The following is a 21,845-nucleotide window of genomic DNA, read 5'->3' as shown; positions in this document are numbered from 1 at the left end:
TATTCATTTTAATAATATTCATTATTCCAATCCAAGAACATGGTATATCTTTCCATCTGTTCTGTCACCTTCAGTTTCTTTCATCAGTGTCATAGTTTTTATAGTACAGGCCTTTTGCCTTAGGTAGGTTTATTCCTAGGTATTTTACTTTTTTTCCTTTAAAAAATTATTTTTTAATTGAAGGATAATTGCTTTACAGAATTTTGTTGTTTTCTGCCAAATATCAGCATGAATCAGCCATAGGTATACATATGCCCCTCCCTCTTGAACTTACCTCCCATTTCCCTCCCAACCCCACCCCTCTAGGTTGTTACAGAGCACCTGTTTGAGTTCCCTGAATCATACAGCAAATTCCCATTGGCTGACTGTTTTGCGTGTGGTAATACAGGTTTCCATGTTACTCTCTCCATACATCTCACCTTCTTTCTCTTCCCCGTGTCCGTAAGTCTGGTCTCTGTGTCTCTTTCTCCATTTTGTGTGTGCTTAGTCTCTCAGTCGTGTCCGACTCTGTGAGATACCATGGACTGTAGCCCTCCAGGCTCTTCTGTCCGTGGTGATTCTCCAGAATACTGGAGTGGGTTGCCATGCCCTCCTCCAGGGGATCTTCCCAATAAAGGGATCAAACCCAGGTATCCTGCATCGCAGATGAATTCTTTACTGTCTGAGCCACGAGGGAAGTGCAAGAATGCTGGAGTGGGTAGCCTATCCCTTCTCCAGGGGAACTTCCCAACCCAGGAATCGAACCAGGGTCTCCTGCTTTTGCAGGTGGATTCTTTACCAGCTATGCTACCAGGGAAGCTTGTTTCACCATTCCTGCTCTGCAAATAATTTCATCAGTACCATCTGTCTAGATTCCATCCATACATGTTAGTATATGATATTTCTCTTTCTCTTTCTGAGTTCACTCTGTATAATAGGCTCTAGGTTCATCTACCTCATTAGAATTGACTCAAATGTATTCTTTTTTATGACTGATTACTATTCCCTTGTGTATATGTACCACAGCTTCTTTATCCATTCACCTCAATGGACATCTAGATTGCTTCCATGTTCTGGCTACTGTAAATAGTGCTGCCGTGAACATTGGGGTACTGTGTCTTTTTCAATTTTGGTCTTCTCGGGGTATATGCATAGTAGTGGGATTGCTGGGTTGTGTGGTAGTTTTATTCCTAGTTTTTTAAGGAATCTCCATAGTGGCTGTTTACATTCCCACCAGTAGTGCAAGAGGGTTCCCTTTTCCATACCCTCTTCAGCATTTATTGTGTGTAGACTTTTTGATGATGACCATTCTGACTGGTGTGAGGTGATACCTCATTGTAGTTTTGATTTGTATTTCTCTAATAATGAGTGATGTTGAGCATCTTTTCATGTTTGTTAGCTGTCTGTATGTCTTCTTTGGGGAAATGTCTGTTTAGATCTTTTTCTCACCTTTTGATTGGGTTGTTTATTTTTCTGGTATTGAGTTGTATGAGCTGCTTGTATATTTTGGAACTTAACCATTTGTCACTTGTTTCATTTGCTATTATTTTCTCTAATTCTGAGGGTTGTCTTTTCACCTTGTTTATAATTTCCTTAGCTGTGCAAAAGCTTTTAAGTTTAATTAGGTCCCACTTGTTTGTTTTTATTTCCATTACTCTAGAAGGTGATCATAGAGGATCTTGCTTTATGTCAAATGTTCTGCCTATGTTTACCTCTAAGAGTTTTATAGTTTTTGGTCTTACATTTATGTTTTAATCCATTTTGAGTTTATCTTTGTGAATGGTGTTAGGAATTGTTCTAATTTCATTCTTTTACACATAGCTATCCAGTTTTCCCAGCAGTAGTAACTAGGATTGGCTCCTTAAGATCTCTTTCTTTCATTGTTAGTGTTTAAAAATGCAGCAGCTTTCTGTATATTTTGTATCATGTAACTTTACCTAATTCATTGATGAGCTCTAGTAGCTTTTGGTAGCATCCTTAGGCTTTTCAAATATAGTATCACGTCATCTGCAAACAGTGACAGTTTTACTTCTTTTCCAATTTGGATTCTTTTTATTTTTGATTGCCATGGCTAGGACTTCCAACACTGTTTTGAACATCAGTGGTTGGAGTGGACATCCTTGCCTTGTTGTTCCTGATCTTAGAGAAAAATGCTTTCAGTGTTTCACCATTGAGTATGATGTTAGCTGTGTGTTTGTCAGATATGGCCTTTATTATATTGAGCCATGTTCCCTTAATACCCACTTTCTGGAGTTTTTTTTTTTTTTTTTATCATAAATGGGTGTTGAATTTTGTTAGAAGGTTGTTCTACATCTATTGAGATGGTCATATGATGTTTATTCTTCAGTTTGTTGATGTGATATATCCCATGATATGCATATGTTGAAGAATCCTTGCACCTCTGGGATAAATCCCACTTGATCATGGTATATGATCCTTTTAATGTATTGTTGTATACAGTTTGCTAGTTTTTGTTAATTTTTTTTTTGCATCTATGTTAATCAGTAATATTAGCCTGTAATTTTTCATTTTTTGTGGTATCTTTACCTGGCTTTGGGATCAGGGTGGTGGTGGTATCATAGAATGAGATTGGAAATGTTCTTTCCTATGCAATTTTTTGAAAGAGTTTCAGAAGGATAGATGTTAATTCTTCTCTGAATGTTTTATAGAATTCCCCTGTGAAGCTATCTGGTCCTGGACTTTTATTTATTCAGTTCAGTCGCGTCCAGCTCTTCACGACCCCATGGACCACACGCAGCACGCCAGGCCTCCCTGTCCATCACTAATTCTTGGAGTTTACTCAGACTCATCTCCATTGAGTCAGTGATGCCATCCAACCATCTCATCCTCTCTTCTTCCCTTCTCCTCCTGCCCTCAATCTTTCCCAGCATCAGGGTCTTTTCAAATGAGTCAGCTCTTCGCATCAGGTGGCCAAAGTATTGGAGTTTCAGCTTCAGCATCAGTCCTTCCAATGAACACTCAGGACTGATCTCCTCTTGAATGGACTGGTTGGATCTCCTTGCAGTCCAAGGGATTCTCAAGAGTCTTCTCCAACATCACAGTTCAGAAATATCAATTCTTCGGCGCTCAGCTTTCTTTATAGTCCAAGTCTCACATCCATACATGACTACTGGAAAAATCATAGCCTTGACGAGACGAACCTTTGTTGGCAAAGTAATGTCTCTGCTTTTTTTTTTCTCTGCTTTTTAATATGCTGTCTAGGTTGGTCATAACTTTCCTTCCAAGAAGTAAGCATCTTTTAATTTCACATCTGCAGTGATTTTGGAACCCTAAAAATAAAGTCAGCTACTGTTTCCACTGTTTCTTCATCTATTTTCTAGGAAGTGATGGGACCAGATGCCATGATCTTCGTTTTCTGAATGTTGAACTTTAAGCCAACTTTTTCACTCTCCTCTTTCACTTTCATCAAGAGGCTCTTTAGTTCTTCTTCACTTTTTGCCATAAGGATGGTGTCATCTGCATATCTGAGGTTATTGGTATTTCTCCTGGCAATCTTGATTCCAGCTTGTGCTTCATCCACCCTGGCATTTTGCATGATGTACTCTGCATATAAGTTAAATCAGCAAGGTGACAATATACAATCTTGACGTACCGTTTTTCCTATTTGGAACCAGTCTGTTGTTCCATGTCCAGTTCTAACTGTTGTTTCCTGACCTGCATACAGATTTCTTAGGAGACAGGTCAGGTGGTCTGGTATTCCCATCTCTTTCAGAGTTTTCCACAGTTTATTGTGATCCACACAGTCAAAGGCTTTGGCATTGTCAGTGAAGCAGAAATAGATGTTTTTCTGGAACTCTCTTGCTTTTTTGATGATCCAGTGGATGTTGGCAATTTGATCTCTGGTTCCTTTGCCTTTTCTAAAACCAGCTTGAACATCTGGAAGTTCATGGTTCATGCATTGCTGAAGCCTGGCTTGGAGAATTTTGAGCATTACTTTACTAGCGTGTGAGATGAGTGCAATTGTGTGGCAGTTTGAGCATTCTTTGGCATTGCCTTTCTTTAGGACTGGAATGAAAACTGACCTTTTCCAGTCCTGTGGCCACTGCTGAGTTTTCCAAATTTGCTGGCATATTGGGTGCAGCACTTTCACAGCATCATCTTTTAGGATTTGAAATAGCTCAACTGGAATTCCATTACCTCCACTAGCTTTGTTCATAGTGATGCTTCCTAAGGCCCAGTTGACTTCACATTCCAGGATGTCTGGCTCTAGGTGAGTAATCACACCATCATGATTATCATTTTTGTATAGTTCTGTGTATTCTTGCCACCTCTTCTTAATATCTTCTGCTTCTGTTAGGTTCATACCATTTCTGTCCTTTATTGAGCCCATCTTTGCCTGAAATGTTTCTTTGGTATCTCTGATTTCTTTGAAGAGATCTCTAGTCTTTCCCATTCTATTGTTTTTCTCTATTTCTTTGCACTGATGACTGAGGAAGGCTTTCCTATCTCTCCTTGCTATTCTTTGGAACTGCATTCAAACGTGTTATCTTTTCTTTTCTCCTTTGCTTTTTGCTTCTTTTCACGGCTATTTGTAAGGCCTCCTCAGACAGCCATTTTGTGTTTTTGCATTTCTTTTTCTGGGATGGTCTTGATCCCTGTCTCCTGTACAATGTCACGGTTGAACCTCCATTCATAGTTCTTCAGGCAGTCTATTAGATCTAGTCCCATAAATCTATTTCTCACTTCCACTGTATAGTCGTAAGGGATTTGATTTAGGTCATACCTGAGTGGTCTAGTGGTTTTCCCTATTTTCTTCAATTTAAGTCTGAATTGGGCAATAAGGAGTTCATGATCTGAGCCACAGTCAGCTCCCGGTCTTGTTTTTGCTGACTGTATAGAGCTTCTCCATCTTTGACTGCAAAGAATATAATCAATCTGATTTCGGTGTTGACCATCTGATGATGTCCATGTGTATAGTCTTCTCTTGTGTTGTTGGGAGAGGGTGTTTGCTGTGACGAGTGTGTTCTCTTGGCAAAACTCTGTTAGCCTTTGCCCTGCTTCCTTCTGTACTCCAAGGCCAAATTTGCCTGTTAATCCAGGTATCTCTTGACTTCCTACTTTTGCATTCCAGTCCCCTATAATGAAAAGGACATCTTTTCTGGGTGTTAGTTCTAGAAGGTCTTGTAGGTCTTCATAGAACCGTTCAACTTCAGCTTCTTCAGCATTACTGGTCAGGGCATAGACTTGTATTAACATGATATTGAATGGTTTGCCTTGGAAACGAACAGAGATCATTCTGTCATTTTTGAGATTGGATCCAGGTACTGCATTTCGAACTATTTTGTTGACTATGATGTTTATTTACTGGGAGTTTTGAAATCACAGTTTCAATTTCAATACTTGTGATTGATCTATTTATATTTTCTATTTCTTCTTGATTCAGGCTTGGAACGTTGTACTTTTTAAAAATTTAGAAAATTTCTTCTAAGTTGTCAGGGTTTTTTGCGTATAATTGTAGTAGTCTCTCATGATCTTTTATATTTCTGTGCTGTCCATTGTAACTTATTTTCCATTTCTAATTATATTGATTTCTGCCCTCTCTCTCCTTCTCTTTTTTTTTTTTGGCTAAAGGTTTAACAAATTTGTTTATCTTTCAAAGGACCAACTTTTCGTTTGATCCTTTTATTGTTTACTTCATCTCTGTTTATTTCTACTCTGATCTTTATGATTTCTTACTTCTACTACCTTTGGGTTTTGTTTATTCCTCTTCCCCTGTTACTTTAGGTATAAGGTTAGATTGTTTCAGATTTTTCTTGTTTCCTGAGGTAAGGTTGTATTGCTGTAGACTTCCTTCTTAGCACTGCTTTTGCCATCTCTCAGGTTTAGGATTGTATTTTCATTGTCTTTTGTCTCTAGGTATTTTTTAAAATTTCCTCTTTGATTTCATCAGTAATCTGTTGGTTGCTTAGTAGCATGTTGTTTAGCTTCCACATGCTTGTGTTTTTACAGTTTTTTTTCCTTTGTAATTGATTTCTAATCTCATAAAATTGTGGTTGGAAAAGGTGCTTTCTATAATTTCAGTATTCTGAAATTTACCAAGTCTTGATTTGTGGCCCAAGATGTGGTCTGTTCTAGAAAATGTTTATGTGCAGTTGAGAAGAAACTGCTGTATTCTGCTGCTTTTGGATGTCCTATAAGTATCAGTTGAGTCCGTCTGATCTAGTGTGTCATTTAAAGCCTGTATTTTTTAAAATTGATATTCTGTCTGGATGATCTGCCCATTGGTGAGAGTGGAGTGTTAAAATCCCCCACCATTAATTGTGTTAATGTCCATTTCTCTTTCTTTGAGTGTTAGAATTTGCCTTATATATTGGGATGTTCCTTTGTTGGGTTGTTTTTGAGTCACTGAGTTGTATCTTCACTGCAGCCACGTGGACTGCAGCATGCCAGGCTTCCCTGTCCTTCACTGTCCTGGAGTTTGCTTCAACTCAAGTGCGTTGAGTCAGTGATGCTGTATGACTATTTCATCCTCTGCTGCCCTCTTCTCCTTTTGCCTTCAATCTTTCCCAGCGTCAGGGTCTTTTCCAGTGAATCAGCTCCTCACATCAGGTGGTCTGAGAACTGGTGCTTCAGTTTCAGCATCTGTCCTTCCTATTTGGGTACATACGTATTTTATAATTGTTACTCTTCTCCTTGGATTGATTCCTCATTCATTATTTAGTGTCCCTCTTTGTCTCTTGTGACATTCTTTATTTTAGTGTCTGTTTTGTCTGCTGTGAGTATTGTTGTTCTGGCTTTCTTTTGACCTGCATTTGCATGGAATACCTTCTGTCTCCTCACTTTTAGATCTGTGTGTGTCCCTATATCTGAAGAGGGTCTGTTATAGACAGCATATACGCAAGCCTTGTTTTTGTAGCCATTCAATCTGTGTCTTTTTGTTGGAGCATTTAATCCATTTACATTAAAGGTAATTATCAATATGTATATTTCTGTTGTTGTTTTAAATTTGTTTTTGTGGGTCTTTTTCCCTTCCTCTTTTGTCTTTTTGTGATTTGATGTCTATCTTTAGTGTTGTGTTTGGATTGCTTTTTCTTTTTTATGTGCACATCTATTGTAGATTTTTGGTTTGTGGTTCCCATTAGGTTTTGCTATGGCAGTCTCTATATAAGCATGATTGTTTTCGTTACTGGTCTTCTAATTTCAAATGCATTTTCAGTATTCTGCATTTGTGTTCTCTTCTCAGCATTGCTGGTTTTGATGTCATATTTGTGTGTAGATGTTTCCTACCTTTGCTTTATGCTTGCCTTTACTGGTGGTTTTTGTGATTGCAGTTTTCTTATGTTTAATAGAGGCTTTTTCTATTTAGAGAAGTTCCTGTGGCAGTTGTTGCAGGTTATCTTGTGGCATTGAATTGTCTTAGCATTTGATTGCCTGTAAAACTTTTTCTCCATCAAAACTGAATGAGAGCCTTGCTAGGTACAGTGTTCTTGGTTGTAAGTTCTTCCTTTTCATCACTTTAAATATACTGTGCCACTGCCTTACAGTCTGCAGACTGTCTGCTGAGAAATCAACTGATAATCTTGGGAAGGTTTCCTTGTGTATTATTTATTGTTCTTCCCTTGTTGCTTTTAGTCTTTTTTTCTTTGTCTTTAATTTTTGTCGGCTTGGTTGCTGTTGTCTCTTGGTGTGTTCTTCCTTGGGTTTGTCCTGCCTGGGGCTCTCTGTGCTTCATGAACTTGGGTGACACTTCCCTTTCCCATGTTAGAGAAGTTTTCAGCCATTATCTGTTCAGGTAATTTTTTATTGTATAATAAAAATTTTATTATAAAATATTTTCTCAGGTTCTTTCCTGGTCTCTCTTCTCCTTCTGGGACCTCTGTAATGCTCATGTTGGTGTGTTTAATGCTGTCCCAGAGGTCTCTGCTGCTGCTGCTGCTGAGTCGCTTCAGTCATGTCTGACTCTGTGCGACCCCACAGATGGCAGCCCACCAGGCTCCCCCGTCCCTGGGATTCTCCAGGCAAGAACACTGGAGCGGGTTGCCATTTCCTTCTCCAATGCATGAAAGTGAAAGGTGAAAGTTAAGTCGCTCAGTCGTGTCTGACTCTTAGCGACCCCATGGACTGCAGCCCACCAGGCTCCTCTGTCCATGGGATTTTCCAGACACGAGTACTGGAGTGGGTTGCTCTTGCCTTCTCTGAGAGGTCTCTGAGACTGTCCTAATTCCTTTTTCCATTTTTCTTTTCCATGGCAGTGATTTCCACAATTCTGTCTTCCAGCTCACATATCCATTTTTCAGCCTCAGTTATTCTACAATTGATTTCTTCTAGTGTATTTTTCATTTCAGGTATTGTATTGTTCATCTCTGTTCATTCTTAGTTCTTCTAGGTCTTTGTTAAACATTTCTTCTGTCTTCCTGATGTACCTCCATTTTTTCTCGTGAGATTCTTAAATATCTCTGCTGTTATTCTAAATTCTTTTTTGTCTAAATTGCCTGTCTCCAGTTCACTTCTTCTGAGATTTTATCCTGTTCCTTGATCTGGGACATATTCCTTTGCTATCTCCTTTTGCCTCACTTTCTGTGATTGCAGTTTCTGTTTCATAGACTGCAGGATTGTAGTTCTTGATTCTGCTGTCTTCTTCCCGGTGGATGAGTCTAAGAGACTTGTACAGGTTTCCTGCTCGGAAGTACTGGTTCCTGCCCACTGGATGGTGGAGCTGTGTCAAGGGTTGTGTTTATTGGGCAGCTGTATGCTTAGGAAGAATTTAAGCACTTTTTCTACTAATGCATGGGGCTGTGTTTCCACTGTGTTGGTTTTTTGGTCCAAAGTGTACCCGCACTGGAGCCTACAGGTTGTTGGGTGGGGCCAGCTCTTATGAGAAAATGGCAGCCTTTAGGAGGGCTCATGCCAGTGAGCACTCCCTAGAACTACTGCTACCAGTGACTTTTTCTCTGCAGTGAGCCCCAGCTGCTCTTTGCTTCCACAGGAGACTCTCCAGTTCCAGCAGGTAGGTCTAGCCCAGGCTATTCTGAGGTCATTACTTTTTTCCCTGGGTCCTAGTGCACTTGAGACCTTGTGTGCCCCCTCCAGGAATGGAGTTTATGTTTCCCCCAGTCCTGTGGACTTCCTGTGATCAAACCCTGCTGGCCTTCATAGCTAGATTCTCTGGGATCTACTCTTGTTGCCAGATCTGCAGGCTGGAGGTCCTGACACGTGGCTTAGAACTGTTGTGAAAGAACGTCTGTGATATAGTTATTTTCTAGTTTGTGGGTTGCCCACCCAATGGATATAGGATTTGATTTTATCATGATTGTGCTCCTTCTGTTATCTTTGGTATCTTTTTTGGTAAGTTCCAGTGTTTTTCTGTTAATGGTTCGGCAGTTGTGATTTTGGGATTTCCATAAAGAGGTGAGCTCATGTCCTTCCACTATGCCATCTTAGGTTTATTATTTACATTTAGTTGATACTTAATTCAGCAATCTCAAAATATTCCAAAAAATAATTTAATGTATTTATCACTATAATATTGAGAATGTCTGGCATACAGTTTGAAGAGACTGGTAATAAGGAAGGGGACTTCTATGCTGTTTCACGCACAGTGAGGCTCCTGTAACGTCTTCACAGGACTGCTCCAGATCCGCCAGCTGAACCATAACTACACACCATATGCCCCAGGTCCCCCACGCCCCAAACTTTGGAGACAGGTGGAGTCTGCATGGTCCACATGATGCTGTCCAAAGCAGGTAGCTAGCTGGGGATCGGTGTGTGAGGGTGGATTTCTTCTGTGTTAACAACATTTTAGAATTAGTCTGTTATTTCCATTGTGTTGAAAGTAATGTTTGTTTCTCATGTGTAATTTATATAGAGTAAAATGTACCCATTTCAGTTGTATAGTTCTGTATGTTCTGAGAAACATGCTGCTGTGTAATTATCACCACAGTTAAGTTACAGAATGTTTACATCCCCTCAAAACATTGCTTTATATTCATTTGTAGTTAGTTGTCTCTTTACCCTCACCCCCTATCAACTGTTGATTTGCTTTTTGTTCTTATAGTTTTGCTTTTTTAAGAATGTTTTGTAAATAGAATCATAATGTGTGCAACCTTCTGCGTTTCTTTTGCTTGACTTAACATAATGGTTTTGAGACGTCTCCATGTTGCTTAGTATATCAGTAGTTTGTTCGTTTTTATTGCTCAGTAGCATACTGTTGTATAATTGTACCATAGTTCGTCCATGCAATTCTTGGTCGACGTTGAGTTTCCAGTTTTTGGCAATTCTGGACAACCCAGCCGTAAATATTTGTGTACCGTCTTTGCATGGACATATGTTTTGTTTCTCTTGGGTAAATATCTAGGAGTAGGATTACTGTGTTGAATGGTAAATGATTGCTTACATTTATGAGAAACTGCCAAACTCTTTTCCAAAGTGGCTATACCATTTTGCACGCCCACCATCTATATGTGAGAGTTGTAGTTGCTTCCATCTTAACCAACACTTGATATTGCCTTTTTTTGTTGTTAATTCTAGCTACTGTAATAACTGTAACAGTATCTCTTTGTGGGCTTAATTTTTATGTCTCCAGTAACTAATGATGTTGAACATTTATTTGTCATTCTTATCTCTTCTTTGATGAAATGTCAGTTTAAGTATTTTGGCCTTTTTTTTTTTTTAAAGTTTTTGCTTATTTATTTGACTGTGCTAGGTCTTATTTGCAGTGTATAGAATCTTTTAGTTGTGTCATGAGGGATCTTTAATCATGGCATGCAAACTCTTAGTTGTGGTGTGGAAACTCTTAGTTGCAGCATGGTGGGATCTGGTTCCACAAACAGGAATTGAATCCAGGCTCCCTGCATTGGGAGCACGAAGTCTTCGCCTCCTGGCCACCGGGAAAGTCCACTCTTGGCTATATTTTATTTTTTAAATATTAAAAAAAAATTTATTTGCCTGCACTGGGTCTTAGTTGTGGCACACAGGGTCTTCGATCTTTGTTGTGGTACACAGCATCTTTAGTTGTGGCATGTGGGATTGAGTTCCCTGACCAGGATCAAACCTGGGCCCTCTGTATTGGGAATATGGAATCTTAGCCACTGGACCAGCAGAGAAGTCCCTTGGTTATTTTTTTAAAGATAAAATTAATTATAACAAAATTCATTCTTAATAGTACAATTTAGTATTTTTGAATATGAAATTTTTAAAGATTTTATATATTTTTGACTACACTGGGTCTTTGTTGCTGTGCACAGACTCTCTAGTTGTGGTGAGCGGGGGCTACATGAGTGGGCGTCTCATTGCAGTGACTTCTCTTATTGCAGAGCACAGGTTCTAGGGTGTGCAGGCTTCAGTAGTTGTGGCTCAAGGTGTTTGTTGCCCCATGACAGATGGGATCATTCTGGAGCAGGGTTTGAACCTGTGTCCCCTGCATTGACAGGTGGATTCTTAACCACTGGACCAGTAGGGAAGTCCCCAGAAAAATATAACCACAAAGAGTATTCTTAAACCTATTATCAGTTATTGCGTAATACCCCTTTCCTCTGGCCCTGTGTGTGTGTGCGCGCACGCTGAGTTGTATCTGACTCTCTGCATCCCCATAGACTGTAGCTTGCCAGACTCCTTTGTCCGTGGAATTTTTCCAGGCCAGAATACTGGATTGGCTTGCCATTTCCTTCTTTAAGGGATCTCTCCAACCCAGAAATCAAACCCATGTCTCTTTTTTTTCCCCCCCTTTTTTAAATTCAAACCCATGTCTCTTGTGTCTCCTGCATTGGCAGGTGGATTCTTTACTGCTGCACCACCTGGGAAGCCCTTCCCCTCGCCGTTTGCAGTCACTAGTCATTCTATCTGTATAAACGTGCCCATTTTGGATATTTCACATAAACATAACCTTACAGTCACATAGTGTGTGATTGTGTCTGTCTTGTCAGCATTCTGTGTTAAAGGTCAATCCACGTTGTAGCATGTGTCAGTACTTTGTTCCTTTTTATTGCCAAATAATATTCCTTTGTATGACTATGCCATATTTTATTTGTCCATTTATCATTTGATGCACATTTTAATTAGAGTTTTTTGGTTATTGTGAATGATCTACTTTGAACACGTATAGTCAAGTTGTTGTGCATGTGTGTTTGTGTGTATTTGTTCTTTTCTCTTAGTATATTTCCAGAAGTAGAATTGCTGAAGGGTAACTCTAACCTTTTAAGGAACTGTCAGAATGTTCCACAGCAGCTATACCATTTCATGTATCCATTAGCAAAGTATGAGGGTTCCAGCTTTTCCATATGCTCTTAAAAAATTGTTATTATCTGTCTTTTTTGATTATTTCCATCCTTGGGGGTGTGGTTGTGCTTTTACTTGGAACATATCTGTGTCTTTTTATTGAAAGGGGATTTCTTGTGACTGCATGTAGTTGGGTCATGCTTTTAGATTAAATCTGGCAATCTTTGCCTTTTAATTGGGGTCTTTAGATCATTTACATTTCCAGTAATTAATGCTGTAATTGGATTTTTTAAAAAAATTTTTTATTAGTTGGAGGCTAATTACTTCACATTTCAGTGGGTTTTGTCATACATTGACATGAATCATCCTTGGAGTTACATGTTTTCCCCATCCCGATCCCCGCTCCCACCTCCCTCTCCACCCGATTCCTCTGGGTACTTCCAGTGCACCAGGCCCGAGCACTTGTCTCATGCATCCCACCTGGGCTGGTGATCTGTTTCACTATAGATAATATACATGCTGTTCTCTCGAAACCTCCCACCCTCGCCTTCTCCCACAGAGTCCAAAAGTCTGTTCTGTACATCTGTGTCTCTTTTTCTGTTTTGCATATAGGGTTATCATTACCATCTTTCTAAATTCCATATATATGTATTAGTATGCTGTAATCTTTATCTTTCTGGCTTACTTCACTCTGTATAATGGGCTCCAGTTTCATCCATCTCATTAGAACTGATTCAAATGAATTCTTTTTAACGGCTGAGTAATATTCCATGGTGTATATGTACCACAGCTTCCTTATCCATTCGTCTGCTGATGGGCATCTAGGTTGCTTCCATGTCCTGGCTATTATAAACAGTGCTGCAATGAGCATTGGGGTGCACGTGTCTCTTTCAGATCTGGATTCCTCAGTGTGTATGCCCAGAAGTGGTATTGCTGGGTCATATGGCAGTTCTATTTCCAGTTTTTTAAGAAATCTCCACACTGTTTTCCATAGTGGCTGTACTATGCATTGGTTGGTGCATTTCCCACCAACAGTGTAAGAGGGTTCCCTTTTCTCCACACCCTCTCCAGCATTTATTGCTTGTAGACTTTTGGATAGCAGTCATCCTGACTGGCGTGTAATGGTACCTCATTGTGGTTTTGATTTGCATTTCTCTGATAAAGAGTGATGTTGAGTATCTTTTTATGTGTTTGTTAGCCATCTGTATGTCTTCTTTGGAGAAATGTCTGTTTAGTTCTTTGGCCCATTTTTTGATTGGGTCATTTGTTTTTCTGGAATGTAATTGGATTTAAATCTACCACCTTGCTGCTTGCTTTGTCTTTTTCTCATCTGTTCTGTATTCCTTTTTTTTCTTTTTCTGCCTTCTTTTAGATTAATTGAGTATGTTTTATATCCTGTGTTATCTTCATTTTGACTTATTAGTCTTTAGCAAAAATTGTTTTTATTTAGCTATTACCTTATTTTTTTAATATGTCTTTAGTTTATTGTAACCTGTTGTTAATAATATCACTTCATCTTGTTATATTTCAAATTTCTGCATTCTTTTTTTATTGTTACATTTTAGATATGTGTTGGAATCATGGTACATTGTTACTATTTTGCTTTAGATCATGGGTTAACAAGCTTATTTTTTAATTGAAGAATAATTGCTTTACAGAATTTGACAGGCTTGCTTTTTAATGGGATATAAATAGTTTGGGTTTTGCTGACTGTATAATTCCTGTCTCAGCTCTGTTACCTGCCATTGTTGGGAGAAAGCAACCATAGACATTCTGTAAACAAATGAGTGTGACCAATTCAGCTTGCAAGCAATAGTTTGTCAACCCATGTTTTAGACAGTGAACTATTTTTAAAATCATTAACAGTGAGAAAAACATGTGTTTTATATTTACATCTTTTTTGTTGTTGTTGCTGTTGTAAACTTTAAACTTTTTATTTTGTATTGGGGTATAGCTGATTTTAACAGTGTTGTGGTAGTTTCAGGTGAACAGCAAAGGGACTCAGTTATACATATACACATATCCATTCTCTCCTAAACCCTGTTCCCATTCAGGCTGGCACATAACATTGAGCAGTATACTTATCTTAATTTGTAATATTTTTAGTGCTTTTCATTTCTTTGTAAGTTGACATGTTATCATACTCCTGCTGGAACAACTACTTATGAAAGTTCTTATTTATGTTTGCTAGAATAAATTCTCTCAGTGTGTGTTAGTTTGAATTTCCCCTTCTTTTTTGAAAGATATGTTCAATGTGTGTGTAATGCTGGTTAATAGCTTTTGTCTTTTAGTACATTGAAAATGTCATTCCATTGTCTTCTTCCTTGCATAATTTGTGGCAAGAAGTTTGATGTAACTCTTACCATTGTTTCTTTTAACACAGTGTGTCATTTTCTACCTTCAAAGTTTTCTTTCTAGTTCTCAATAGTTTGATTATGTTACATGTTATTTTGTTCTGTTGTGTTTATTTTTGTTTGGGTTTCTCTGGGTGTCTTGGAATTGTGATTTGGCTTCTTTTTTTTTCATTTGTTTTAGAAAATTCTTGTCTGTTATTTCTTCAAATATTCTCTAATTTTCTTCGTCTATTTTTGGGTCTCTAATTACATATATGTTGTGTGTTAGTTGCTCAGTCGTGTCCAACTCTGCAACTCCGTGGACTGTAGCCTGCTCGGCTCCTCTGTCCATGGAATCCTGGCAAGAATACTGGAGTGGGTTGCCATTTCCTTCTCTACCACATATGTTGGACAGCTTAATTATTATCTCTTGCCTGCTATATCCTGTTTTTTGCTTTGTTTTATTGGTTTTCATGCCATTTTTTCCTCTTTGTGTTTCAGTTTGATTAATTTTTCTTAACCCATCTTCACGTTTACTAGACCTTTGCCATTTATGTCAGTAGGAACACTGTAAATTAAATTCTGTGAGTGAAATTTTCTGGACCATATATAATAGGTTGATTTTTTTTTCTCAATTATTTTCGTGTTTTATTTTCGGCCACGCTGCACAGCATGTGGAATCTTAGTTCCCTGACCAGGGATTGAACCCGCATGCTTGGTAGTGAAAGCATGGAGTCCTAACCACCGACTTCCAGGTAATTCCCTGATAGGTTGGATTTGGACCACAGCCCATGAGGAAATCAACTTGAATTTGGACCACAACCCATGAAGAAGTCAGCTTAGGGTTACAGATTCTTAGGGGACTTTTTTTTTTTTTTTCATTTTACTCAATACCATGGTATAGATAGACGAGTTTCTTCTTTTATTTTAGAGACAAGTCCCACCCCTACCCCCAACCCCAGATGGAGGTAGAATCCTTTAATTCAAGATTATCTTGATAACATCCTTACTTTGGATGGTGCCTAGGTTTTATCTCCTGTTTTAAATTCTGTTTCTTTGACAGTTTGGATGCTCATGGTCTCTAGGATTCAGCAGAATCACTCAAGGTGAAAACCAGTTTATTGCCTTCTTCTTGTAGTTGTTCAGTTGCGAAGCTGTGTCCAACTCTTTGTGATCCCATGGACTACAGAACACCAGGCTTCCCTGTCCTTCACTATCTCCTGGAGTTTGCTCAAATTCATGTCCACATTTCACTTCATTTTGACCCTCTGTAGAGTATTTCATTTTTAATTCTGTTTTAATGAGATGTAATTGACAAAAAAGCATTGTGTATGTTTAAGGTGTACAGCTTAATGATTTGACTTACATACATTATGAAATGTTTGTCACCTAAGTTTAGTGCACATTTATCTCATATAGATACACAATTAAAGAATAGAGGAAAAATTTTTTTCTTTGTGATAAGAACTCTTAGGACTTACTCTACAACTTCATATATAACATACAGCAATGTTAATTATATTTACTATGTTAAACACTACATCTGTAGTACTTACTTGTCTTAGAGGAAGATTGAACCTTTTGACTGCCTTTATTCAGTTCCCCTTACCTCTCTTCCTGCTTCTTGTAACTACAAATCTGATTTCTTTTTCCATGAGTTAGTGTATTTTTAAAGTATAATTGACCTAAAATGTTATTTTAGTTCCTGTTATGCATCATAGTGATTTGATATTTCTGTACATTTCAAATGATCACCATGGCAAATCTAGTTATGATATGTCACCATAGAAAGATGTTGAGTGTGACCCCCATGCTGTACATCTTATAACTTTGACTCATTTATTTTGCAGCTGGGAATTTTGTTCCTCATTATCTCCCTCACCTGTTTCTTCTCCTTACCCCCTCCTCTCTGGCGGTTGCCTGTTAGCTCTCTGTATCTATAACAGTGTTTCTTTTTTGCTAAGTTTGTTAATTTGTTTTTTAGATTCCGCATATAAGTGAAATCATACAGTATTTGTCTTCATTTGACTAATTTCACTTAGCGTAACACCGTTTGGTTCTATTCATATTGTCACATATGGGAAGATTTCGTTCTTTTTATGGCTGAGTAATATTTCATCATATATTTTTGTGTGTGTATATATGTTTATGTGTATATGGGATTCCCTGGTGGCTCAGACAGTAAAGAATCTGCCTGCAATGCAGGAGACACAGATTCGATCCCCAGGTTGGGAAGATCCCCTGGAGAAGGGAATGGCAATCCACGCCAGTATTCTTGCCTGGAAAATCCCATGGACAGAGGAGCCGGGCAGGCTGCATGGGGTCACAGAGTCAGACACGACTGAGCGACTTTCACATATATGTATATATCTTATGTCTTTTATCTGTTCATCTATTTATAGACACTTAGGTTCCTTCCATATCCTAACTATTACAAATAATGATGCAATGAACATATGGGTGAATATTTCTTTTCTAATTTGTGTTTTCATTTTCATCCGATAAATACTCAGGAGTGGAATGCTGGATCATAGGATAGTTCTATATTTAATTTTTTGAGGTATCTCTATACTGTTATCTGTTGGAGAAGGCAATGGCAACCCACTCCAGTACTCTTGCCTGGAAAGTCCCATGGACGGAGCAGCCTGGTAGGCTGCAGTCCATGGGGTCGCGAAGAGTCGGATACGACTGAGTGACTTCTCTTTCACTTTTCACTTTCATGCATTGGAGAAGGAGATGGCAACCCACTCCAGTGTTCTTGCCTGGAGAATCCCAGGGACGGGGGAGCCTGGTGGGCTGCCGTCTATGGGGTCGCACAGAGTCGGACACAACTGAAGTGACTTAGCAGCAGCATACTGTTTTCTGTAGTGACTGCACCAATTTACATCCCCACTAACAGTGCACGAGGGTTCCCTTTTCTCCACACTGTGTAGAATATTGTGGTTGTTCAGCAAAATGTTAAAAAAAAATTTTTTTTCCTTTGTCCTGGATGTCTGCTTTACAAGATGCCAATAATAGAAGTCTTACTCAGCCTTTTACAATGTGGAGAATTGTGAAAGGCTGAGTAATTTTTTAATTGCTTTTTTACTAAGGGATTTAGGCTGATGTTTGTTTTTGTTTTGCTAAAAAACTATGAAAAAAATTTGCTTGTAGGTCTTTGTGCACACAGGCAAAGAGTTTTTTCATCATCATGGAATGAGACAAAGGAATAAGATATGATCATTCTTATTTAGCTTTTTCTATGCTATATAATTTGTGGATTCCTTAAATACCACTAAAATACGTTTTTATATTCTAAAAATTTCTCACCCAAACAAAATGCATTATCATAAGCATATTGTTTCTGAATAGTGTGTGTCCAGGTTACCATACTTTGCAAGTGTATCCAAAAGACAGCATTGCCACTGATTCTAGGTTGTATTTTGGCAGTGAACAACACTTTTGATACATGCTGAATCATTAGAAAACGGAAGTTATGTACCAAACTGCAGGACAGTTCAGAACACAGCTTCTGATGTTTCTCAGATAAAACCAGAAGTCATTGTAAAATTATGTTTTTCGGATGGCATAGTTACAAATAAATGAGGAAATGAAACAGCAGGCTATGCATCGTTGATAGATTACGTGCATAACCACATGGCATTGATTTCCAATGTAGAAGCTGTTTTACAAAGCAGTGACAATTGTAGGTTATGTAATACTGAGTATTAATAAGTACGTTTTGGATATATCATTTGTTATATGAAAATAACTTTTCATTTCATGCTGTTTTTCCTTTGGGGCACATTCTGAGCTGTAGAACAGTTTATCTACCATTTGGCTTTCCATAAACTATCAGGCAAGATGCCTATGAGAGTCTCTGAGAAGCAGTGTACATAATACTTATTGTATACCACTCATAGCTATCTTCAAAATAACATCTAATAGCTCATGTTTTTTTGGGTTTTTTTTTGACACTAGATAAAGGTGTTTTCTAAAGACTTTTCCAGAAATCCAAATGTTTCTGGGGATTCCTTCCAATCCTCAATACAATATATCTTTGGCATTTTAAAAATTGAGGACTAAACCAAATTTCCTGTAAGCTTTTTTTGGTTTGAATTTTATCTATGTAATTATTCTTTGAAGTAGACATTTGGATTTACTCCATACTCATCCCTGTTTAAAATTTTCAAGGCTGAGAAGTCCTCAGGCTTGTAAGAAGATTGGCCAACTTCGATGACATCTCTCTGGCCTTTGAAGTTGGCGCAGTTCAGTATAGATACCTCAGGGGTGTGTGGTCATGGAAAAACATGGTTTTGTTGAGTGTTCTTGCTTTCTAGTAATTTTATTTTCTGCTCAAGGGATTTAGTATCTGTTCAGATACTGTATTTTTAAAGACCACATAAGTAATGACTTGACCTCTAATCTTAGCTTTGAAAATTTCCCAGACACTAATAAAGATAATGTCTAATGACCTATTATTTGAGAATACTACTCACTGGCCAGCAATCAGTGCTATTTAAAAATGTATATTTTACTCTGAAAATTATTTCCTTGGTCAAAAGCCTTTGTTAGTAAAATTGTGTGTATAAAGACATAATTTGGTAACTCTGGGGCCTTGATTTGTAATACTTTTTATATGTTGTCACCAAGACTTACTACAGTTCAAAACAACTCTTTTCTTTGAATACTACATTAAATAATTAGTTCTGAGAAAAATATTCTGTAAACAATAGTCTTATAAGAAATAGCACCTGTCTCCTGGACTAATAATATGAGTATTTTGGACACAAAGCATTACATGATAATCCTTGTTTTGCATGAATATGGGCTATCTTTGCAGTAAATTTATGAATAAGATTTTTGCAAAGGGTTAAGTTAGTACTGAAAACTAGGGTTATCAATTAAATTTCCTGGACTGTCCTTGTTAGGACACATGCTTAATAATTTGTGGAGTGAAAGAGAGAATCACACCAGACTGTGTTATGTGTGTCACGGTGTATTCATGAAGAGAGGAAAAAAGTTTCCTTCCAGGTGTCTGGGCAAAGCTAGGGTTGTCCTTTTTTGTTGTTTTTATTTGTGACAACAGACCCTCTTCCTAAGAACCTACCTAGATACAGTGTTGCTTTTGTGAGGTAGGTAGAGGAAACAGTCTTTTGCTAATTTGATGTGGTTTCTTGTGTGGCTTCTTAAGAGATGATGTTTAGTTTTTTGCTAAACTCTTAAGTTATATGCAAAGAGAAGAAACAGTCTGCATAATTAATTTTTAAAAATTTGTTATAACTGAGTTGGACAATCTTGAAAGAGATTTGAATAATTGAGATTTTCCCTTGCTTCCAGTGGAAGGGAAATATTTCAGTTTACTTACTTTAGGCTATAAAAATAGTTTTTTCTTCCTTTGCCTGCAGCAAGACTTATGAACATAAAGTCCCAAAACAGATTTAGTATTAATTTTTAAAGCTTCCCCATATTTCTGTCCTCATCTACTGTAACTAATGTGCCTGAATGTAAAATGGAAAAAGTTGAACATTTCCACTTGTGCTTTTTGAGCTTTTCAGAGGTATTATACACTCTGGATATAGTAAAAGATACTGGGCCTTATACAGTGCTTTTTGTGTGAGGAACTCATATAAACACTAATGCATTGATCCTAACACAGTACTTGATTGTGACTTTAAAAGGTCATGAGTTACTGCTGTTACAAAGAAAATTTTTTAAAGATTGGAGGAAGAGCTGTGATTTACAAATATTGTTTGAAAGATATCTAGATAAAAATTGATACAGAAAACTGAAAAATTAAAGTTAGGGGGAATTTTTATTGTTTGTTCAGTTTTCCTTTAGCCTGCAATAGATTTTTATCTCCCTTTTTTTCTTTTGTCTATGAATATCCTTCAAGCCTGATTCCCTTCTTAAGCCATGAAGGCAAAATTTACTTTTAAACTTTTATTCCTTCTCAGCCAAGAAGGCTTCAGCCTGAGGATGTTTCCTGAGCAAGTTGGTCATATTAACATAATAATGCATTTTATTTGTTCTGAGTTGGGAGATGATCATTCTGGTTTTCTTCGTTTAGTGTTTGTGGCATATGGTTATTGATGAACATAGTGGTCAAGTGGCTTAATCTTCAACCTTTTTGTGTTTTTAGGTTTATTCTTCAGTCCAAGGAGGCAATTCATAATCAGCTGTTAGAGAAACAGAAGATAGCAGAAGAAAAAATTAAAGAATTGGAAGTAAGTAGGTTTTGAGTGAATAATGATAGCTGTAGTCAGCTTTTGGGAGAAAAGTAATGATCTCATTTTGTCACATTAAATGAAAATGTGTGCCTACCAAGGTCATGTCACATTGTTTTTATTTTTTCTGATTGTGCTAGAGCTAATGATGCAGTCTTTTTATGGCAGTGTATGAGCAAAAAAAAAAAAAGACTAGTCTCTCAAAACTTTAGGGAGTTTTGGATACTTTAGGATAGGATGTTGTTAACCTGAATGTGTTTCTTCCATTGCCTTTGAGTGAACATGTTTATTCTTAAAAAATAAAAGCACAGTGTGTATGTGAATACCACATATTGTGGCAGATGGGTGTGAGAGTAGGTAATGATAATAGTAGTTAAAGAATCTAGATATATGACTCTTACATGTTGTGATTCTAGATAAGGACAGAATGAGTAGTAAGCTATAATTGGGCTTCTCTGGTGGCTCAGACAATAAAGAATCCGCCTGCAATGCAGGAGACCGGGGTTTGGTCCCTGGATTGGGGAGATCCCCTGAAGGAGGGCATGACAACCAAGCTAAAACTAATTATCTATCTGAAGGATAGTGCTCCAGTCAAGAAAACGATCTTTTTTTCTTAGGGAAAAAGATGATAGGTGAGAATAATAACTTTATAAGTGTTTGGAAAATTGGGAGTTTATTATTATCATTTTCTTAACACATTAAAACCTTTGCTGTTGCTGTTTAGTTGTCTGACTTGTGTCTGACTCTTTGTGACCCCATGGACTGTAGCCTGACCGGCTCCTCTGTCCAGGAACACTGGAATGGGTTACCGTTTCCTTCTCCAGGAGATCTTCCCAGCATAGGGATTGAACTGGGGTCTCCTGCATTGCAGGTGGATTCTTTACCAGCTGAGCTACCAGGGAAGGCACCTGGGAAGTCCTTAAGACCTTTAATGAAATAATTTTGTCAGACTTTGGTGAATGGTCTATCCTCTATGTAATAAAAGTTGGATAGGACAAAAAACTGGTCATTATTTTTGGGGACCAAGATTTCCTGAGATGGGGGTGGATACAGTGACTTCATAGGTCACTTTATCTAATTTCTTTGAATACTATTTGAGGCAATGGTTCAGAATCTGACTCAGCCTTTTACTGAATTGATGAGACACCCCTTA

General features: G+C 37.9%; 1 protein-coding gene across 2 annotated transcripts in view; it reads left to right on the top strand.

Moving 5' to 3' along the window:
- PFDN1 (prefoldin subunit 1) overlaps nucleotides 1-21,845 on the top strand; it is a 76,008-nt gene that overhangs the window by 22,278 nt on the left and 31,885 nt on the right. For both annotated transcript variants that reach the window (XM_065918685.1, XM_065918686.1), the window contains exon 3: nucleotides 20,608-20,692. In XM_065918685.1, coding sequence (XP_065774757.1) covers nucleotides 20,608-20,692 — 85 coding nt within the window. The remainder of the gene's footprint in view (nucleotides 1-20,607; nucleotides 20,693-21,845) is intronic.

The sequence above is a fragment of the Muntiacus reevesi genome, chromosome 1 (genome assembly GCF_963930625.1).
Source record: "Muntiacus reevesi chromosome 1, mMunRee1.1, whole genome shotgun sequence".
Classification (NCBI taxonomy): domain Eukaryota; kingdom Metazoa; phylum Chordata; class Mammalia; order Artiodactyla; family Cervidae; genus Muntiacus; species Muntiacus reevesi.
The sequence above is the reverse complement of the archived record's forward strand: the minus strand, read 5'-3'. Positions and strand labels throughout refer to the sequence as shown.